This window comes from Epinephelus fuscoguttatus, linkage group LG10, assembly GCF_011397635.1.
Source record: "Epinephelus fuscoguttatus linkage group LG10, E.fuscoguttatus.final_Chr_v1".
In the NCBI taxonomy this organism is placed as follows: Eukaryota; Metazoa; Chordata; class Actinopteri; order Perciformes; family Serranidae; genus Epinephelus; species Epinephelus fuscoguttatus.
The window spans coordinates 14,445,938-14,453,609 of record NC_064761.1 but is presented as its reverse complement, the minus strand read 5'-3'; the positions used below and the strand labels follow the sequence as shown (position 1 = coordinate 14,453,609).

Genomic DNA, 7,672 nt, shown 5'->3' with positions numbered 1-7,672 from the left:
AGTGTAAGCCTTCACCATAACATACCACTATTGTGTTTATCAGTAAAAATAGAACATTTTTCACACATTAAAAGCACAAAGATGTTTCTGCACCTGGGCCAAATCCTTCATAATGTATAGAATACCCTTCATCTTGAGCTTACCTGCTCATCAACTGATTACCAAAGCCGATCAACTTGATTGATTTGTCTTCTTTATTGACAAACAGTGCATTGTAAATGTAAGACTCAGAAAGTTAACAGCTACAAACTCACACACGCACAATGTACAAACATTTTACTGCACACCGAACAGCACACACACATTATATTACACACACGCGCGCACACACACATACATACACGCACACACACACACACACACACACACACACACAAAGATGCATGGGCGTGCGCATACTCACATTATATTACAGCATTATAATACATTACAGTGGGATGCTCTGACTATATGAGCAGGAACACCTAACAGTATCGTAGGTAAACAGAGAAAGGCAGACTACAGCTGATTACTGAGCTGTTTTTCTTTTTTTTTAAGAGCAACCAATACACATTAAACACATACTGAAAAGTATGGCAAGCAATAGGAAAGGAAATAAATTAAACAAATAAATAATTGAGAAAAGAGAAAAACAAACTTTTCTGCATGTCCAGAAGTGTTACAGCCAGACTGTTTTAGTTCAGGTTAGTTTGATAAAATACTGTGAATGACTGGACACATGGACCAAAGGCTAAAATGAGAAAACAAACCCTTCATTTCTGGGTAGAGACGACCTTTTACTTTGACAGTTTGGGATAAATACTCCCCTGAAAACCCACAACAACACATTTCAGGGTTTTTTTGCGTGAAAATGATCATTGCCAATACATCATCAAGAGATACAAGTTAAAATGTTTGTGAAAATAGTGCATCTAAGAATAAATTGAGAGCCGAACTCGCTTGCCTTTAAACTGTTAGTCAGTGGAGATGCAGACTGGAAGCAGAGTGAGTTGTACAGGGAGGTTGTAGGCATTAGGAGAAGAAAGAGGACAGCCGAGTAGAGCAGGGAGAGAGAGGGAGAGAAAAAGAGAAAAAGTAATCTCTCCACACCCAGCCTCATTTTTATTCAAACGCGAGTGTAGAGCTTTGCCTCTCACGCCCCCCCCCCCCCCCCCCTTTATTTCTCTCGCTTCTTCTGTTATACTTCCCTTCTCCTCTTGCCCCTTCTATTACCTATTCCCTTTCACTTTTTCCCTCTCATCTTCAGCCTCACCTACAGTAACCATTACACCAAAGCAACAGGAGAGAAGCAGCCGAGTCGATCCAGCCTCGAGAAAAAATAACTGCAATTAAAAGATAAACCCACCCTAAAGCACTCGGAGGTCTTTCTTGTGACACACCTTGCAATTCTGGGCCTTTTTCTTGTATTTTAGTGAATTTTTTCCTGTCTCATTGGTTAGTTGGCCGAACACAACATGCCATCATGTTGATATATATCCAGCAAAGTTACAGTGAAGACTGAACGGAGTTCTCTATCTGAAGCATCTGCAGTAAATGTCAGGTTTTGGTGTCAGTCCCTCAGAGTCAAGACAGTGAGGGCTTTTGTCTGCCACAGTCATTTGAACCGCCATTCAACACTGACAAATTCATCACAGCCGTCCCTATTGACAGTAGTCCCGGCAGACCAGAATGCACTGCAGCTGCTAGCAGCTAATGTTGGGTTTTTACAAAGAAGAGACTGTGGTCACAGATATATGCCAACCTTTTCTCAGAGCAGCATGTTTTTGCAACACTAAAGTATCATGAAACACATTACAACAGTAAGTAAAATATCCAACAATATTTGTGGGATATTTGTGGCTGGGTCTTTTCTTTAGACGGGGAATCCACTTTAAAATAGTAGCTGTGTCCCAAATCATACTATATAGAGTGGCAGCAGCCCCTGGTGATGCAAGTAAAAGTCCCATTCATTTTTCCCACAGACAAGAGGGGCCATTTACACTAAGTCACTTCATGCATTAGAAACATTTCGAATATTGTTTAAAGAAAAATTTGAAATATGAATAAAGGATGGGAAAAACCACAGACTGTAAAATAGAGATGGATGACATGACAGCTCCCCAAAAGTGAAGCCAAAACTGTTTGATCTCCCCCTGGTGGCTGGCTGCAGTACAAGCCGTACAGGTCATAAGCCCCACCCATCCCGTGTTAATGGATCGGATATAGGCCAAACTAATCGATCAAAGTACCACAGACAGTTTCATTTTGTTATTTTAGGTACTTCTTATCATGCTGATGTGTTCAAGTGCTCTTTTTTCTAATAAATTTGGTTTTAATTAGTTATATGATGCTATAAAAACGGGGTTCCATGTCATGATTGACGGCTGTGTGCGCTGATCCAGTGCTTGCAATCAATGGTGCTGCTTGTGATTGGTCGGACTGCAGGAACTCAATATCACAGAGATCACTTCTGCATGGTCTCTGGTTTCAAATGACGTGACCAGCGCAAGATGGCCGAAATATTTTGGCTTCATTTTGTACAGTGGGCGATAGCAGACACACCATCATCCATTTTAAATCCACTGGAATCGTAGTATGGAATTGGGACACAGCTCATGTCTTAGGGAAACACTGAATCTTTAATACAGTGACTGGCAGATGTTTCCACTGATCACATTAACATAGTTAACCAACAAAAGTTGGGTTTACTTTGGATAATAAAAAAACTGTTTATGTGTGTGGAATAGTTAAGTATTGTAATTTCAGTGGTTGCTCTTTTATTAGAAGCTTGGTGGTTTGCAGTATTCAACATAAGAGCCTTTGGAAAAAAGAGAAACATTAAAAAAGCCTGATGTCAAAACTCCCTACTTTCAATAAAAAGGATTAAAAATGCAATTTAGCCTTGAACTAGAAGGTACCCAGACATTCAGCACTGATATAATCAGAAAGCGTATTAATTCTGGCTACTGTTCATTACCTAAAAGTGTGTCTCTCTGTTTTTTTTTGTATAAGAGTCTTGTTCACATACACAAATAGAAAACTCTCAAAGGATTTAGTGATGTGTTCGTCTCTTTTAGGGGCTGGATTTAGAGTGGATTTAACTTTTAATAAGCACTTCAGAAAACTAACATCAAACAGTTTTCTCCATGAACTCTTAAGCACTTCATCTTGTAATAATCGCTCTATATAGTGCACAGTTTACCAATAAACCATCCCATATTATGCAGGAATGTGGACAAAACTCACATCTGTTGTGTTCCTGAGTTATCCTCTCTGTGCTGTGTATTTGTGCTCAAACCAAGACATGTCGCAGTATTAATACAAGACGTGCTGTAGATCATTTATGCCTTCATTGTCTTTTCACAAACACTGACACAGAAACATGTGAAATGCCTCTGAAAGCTCACAACTAACCTTGTTAACTGGAAGAAAGAAAAAAAAAAGGATAGACAAATCACACTTTGCTACATGTTACATAATGTATTAAGAAGCCTGTCTGTGCTGACAGCTTTCAATTCTTCTGCATGACATATTTTTTAGATACCGTTCAATATGAGCTTTTAGGCACACTCATCGGCTCACTCATTGTTAAACCCCAGAGTCAGCGCTCAAACTGTTTTTCCACAGGCATCTATTTACAACGAATTATGCCTCTGAACCACTGACACACTCCCAGTTGATCTCAATACTTCCTGATAAAATGTTCAATAAGCTATCGTTGCCAGGCAACAAATGCAATTCCGGTTCGTGCCGGTGGAGCAGACTTTTGCCAAAAAAGTGGGAATGTTTGGAGGTTTAGAAATGGTCGTGGACCTCTCAATGTCACAACATTCATAAATGAAAGAGTTTGGGCCATCCCAGCAGTGGAGAGCAGCGGTGCGAGACAAACACAAACACATCGTCCTGTAGGACATGTCAGCAGTAAAACGTGTTGAAAGCGAAGGACTAAACACTGTCACTTCTGTCATTGTGTGCACGGCTCGAAGGGGATGACAAATAAAATCTCAACATCCAATCAACGCTGCAGACTGGTAATCCTCGGGATGTGGGGGCACACGCATGACCAGAGGTTTGGGCTAAAGGCAGAGCGAGGCATGCTGTTGTTTCACAGCTGGTAATCTGCTCAGCGCTGAGATAAAAGAGATCTCCCAGTGCTTCTCCACCAGTGTGCCCCAGAGTGAGATCAGGCCTTCTTGATATCACATTTTGTGAGGACTAGTGAGTCAGACATCACATTCCCGCACCAAAACATGATAAATATGCCAGCAATTTCCTTCTTGACCCCTCCAGCATTTGGTATTTTTACTATCTCTTCTTGTTAGATCTCTTCTCTGACGTGTCTGAGGAATCAGTCTTTGTTGCTTGTAAATCAGTGTTGCGTAACGCCTGACACTGAAAAGGTTGCTGTCCACAGATGTGAACGTGGATAGGTCACTTTATGTCATCTCATCTGCAAACTGACACAACAGTATTAATCATTGATGTCAATAGGGAGGAAATGTGGCTGTCAAAACAGACAACAATGACATGTCCGGCAGCCAGTGAATAAAAATGAATTGATACAAAGGCCCCTGCCTGCCTGCATGCCTGCTGTAGAGTGATGATTACCATCTGGATGGCAGCCATACAGTTTTGACAGAAATGAGATTTGTTTCATGCGTGGACAGTACATGAGCATTGGATTTCTGCTTTGTTCATGCGTTATATTAATGCCTGACTGGCAGTCAGCTTTAGGATTTGCAGCCAAATCACAAGAACATTGGATGAGAATACCTTCTCTGCCTTTTGAGATTCTCTGGCCACTGCTGTGTGTTCACAACAGGTGCGTCTCAGCAGCTGGTAACGACTCCATATCTACAGTCTCCTATGCTGTTTTGTCCTCTTCTTCTATACTTTCAAGTCTGCAGCTGCTTCCCAGCTTGAAAAGAAAAATACTTATTACACTGCAATGGTTTAATATTTCTTTATCTGATTTTGTCTCAGTTTTCTACTCGGTAATTGCCTTTACTCAGAGGGCATACGTGCTGATTGTAAAACATCATCCATTATGAGTAACCTCTGAATTAAGTATTTTAAGTAGGCCAGGCTTTGCCAGCTCTCTGCTTGAAAGAGTATATCTTTTCACGGCTGCATGGAAAGTACAAAAAAAATAGAATTATGAAACCTTTTCTTCCATTTTGTTTGGGTCTGTAGTCCACAGCACTTTAAAGTCTGCTCCAGTGATGAGTCAGGCAGAGGAAGATAATCATAGAGAGCTCACAAAATACTCCAGTGACAATTAATTTTTCGATGCTGTTGGCAAAAGTGAAAGCAAATGAGCAAATAGGAAATAAAACATCCCATATCATACTATGTACAGACTCTTCAATATGAAGATGGATTCACAAAGTCCCATTAAACTGTTGGCTCTTGTCTGGATCCAAATGGTAGCAATTTTCACCAACACACTCAAGTAGTCTCAACAAAACATACTGGAGATAACAGCTTGCGATGGGTTCCCAGGGACACTGTTTGACAGACCTTTAGTCAGGCTTTTAGTCCAGTTTCCTTCATATAAATGTCTGGTCGGTTGGTTTCCTCTCCACAGTAGCATGTTTGTGTGATTTATCCTTACATAAAAACCAGGCCATGTCGTCCTTGACTCAAATAGTGAAACTGGTAAAAACTGGTTTGTGGATTTCAATGATGGAAGTTATCTTGCAGGCAGATTTCAGGGGAGAGGGGGTGGGGGGTTGTGATTGTACCTGTTATAGTCAAATAGAAAAGTCCAGACACTATTTTTCTTGTTTTGCAGTCACAAATCATGTCTGCCTTGTTTTTCCTCTTACGATGAATTCCCTCCAAGAGGCCATTTACTTTCAATCAATTTGCTAAATGGTGTGAAAGAAGTCTGTCCAATGACTGAAGGAGGGACCCGGTGACTGCTGAGGCCACACAGACACACAAATGGCCACAGCGAGTATTAAAAACATGTAAAGTGGTTTGGATCTCCTAGAGCGGCGAACTGAAGTGTATGAGGGTAAAACAGACGTGTAAAGATGACAGCCTGCTCATTCAGACTGTACACTTGTCAAATATTTCACACTGTGTCACTCCCCTGTGAGGTTACACAGATTCAGTAGGAGACTGGTCGTCAATGTTGTGCCTCATTGACTGAACACTGGTCAGGATTTTCTTCTGGTGTCCGGCTAAAGACACTCCGATCCTCTGAAGATCTCTGGAAAAACACAGAAAGAGAGAACACGCAGGAGGTCTCATTATCTTCGTCAGAGGAATCTCATATTACCACGGCTACTTTGAAAGGGGGCATATGCAGGTTTTTAACATCAATAAATTCACATGAGGGGTGCGTAAATTGGAATCACAAAAGGCTCTAAATTAGCACAGCAAGAACACGCAGCATATATGGGTAAGAGCTGTTTTTGACTGGTTTGATTAAATAATGACAAAGTAGTAGCCCAGGTTTTGCTAATCATTTCTGGAGAGGAAAGTACAGATTTCCCATAATTCCTTCTCAGCTTTATAACTTTTTTGTAATTTTGTAGGTAAACTGCTTTTCAAGAGCTGTATACAGCATTCAGAGCATTAATACAGCAACAAACAACTATTTCCTATGGAAAGATATAGTGGAGTAATGGCATCCTGAACAGAGAATAAAGTCCTTTTGGTAGTGTGTGTGTGTTAGTGCATGCAAGTCCCTATAAGTGTATCCCACAGGCTAGCTAATCGCCGCTGCTCCACACTGTGCTTATATGACAGTTACTGCTGATAACACTGTTGCGACCCAGAGGTTGTCCTGAAAGTGTAGAGCTGTTAGAACTGTGTCTGAAATGTCTGAAAATAAAGGCGACCTCAGGCTGTGTCAATCACGTTTGCACACTGACTCGAAAGTTTGGTCTGTCATTTAAGTTTTTGGAGCAGGTTCCATTTTCTGCATATTTTTCTGCATCCATCAAAAGCCTAGAAGGCTGTTTCACCAAGAAGCAGTGAAGAAAATATGGCGTAACCTACAGTATACATACACCGATCAGCCAAAAAACATTTGAACCACTGTTGGGTGGTGAGTAACATTGATCATCTTGTTACAACGCAATGTTCTCCTGGGGAACTTTTGGTCCAGAAATTCATGTGGATGCCACTTGATGTGTTCCACCAACCTGAACACCTCTGGAGATCAGGTATCTCTCCTGGCAGCAGCACTCCCTGATGGCAGGGGCCCCCAAGCAGGAGAATGCACCATGCTACACTGCAGAAACTGCTCAGGAATGGCCGAGGATTGTGAGAAAGAGCAAAAGGCATCAACCTGGCCTCCAAATTCCCAAGACCCCAATCTGATTGAGCATACATGGGATGTACTGGTACCCCAGAAGTACCCCCAATCCACGGTGGGGCCTCCCTGGATCAGACTTGTGTCTGACATGTCAAGGCATGGATGCATGACCTCTGAAAGGTGTCCTGTGGTGTCTGGCACAGGGGCATTGGCCTGTCAGTTGCGAGGTGGGGTACCAGCACGTCCCAAGACGCTCAGTGAGATTGGTGTGTGGGAGATTTGGAGGCCAGGTCGACACCTTGAGGTCTTTGTCACGTTCCTCAGGCAATTCCTGAGCAGTTTTTGCAGTGTGACATGGTGCATTGTTCTGCTTGGGGGGCCTGCAACAATATGTGGAGTGCGTCAAGATAAGATAAGATAAAT

The 7,672-nt window shown here is 41.8% G+C and overlaps 1 protein-coding gene across 1 annotated transcript in view; it reads right to left on the bottom strand.

Moving 5' to 3' along the window:
- Nucleotides 1-248: 248 nt before the first annotated feature.
- The window catches only part of LOC125895803 (ephrin type-B receptor 1-like), a 125,998-nt gene continuing 118,574 nt past the window's right edge, over nucleotides 249-7,672 (bottom strand). Inside the window, exon 20 of the mRNA XM_049587926.1 lies at nucleotides 249-6,196. Within this exon, the coding sequence (XP_049443883.1) occupies nucleotides 6,085-6,196 (112 nt within the window). The 3' untranslated portion in view covers nucleotides 249-6,084. The remainder of the gene's footprint in view (nucleotides 6,197-7,672) is intronic.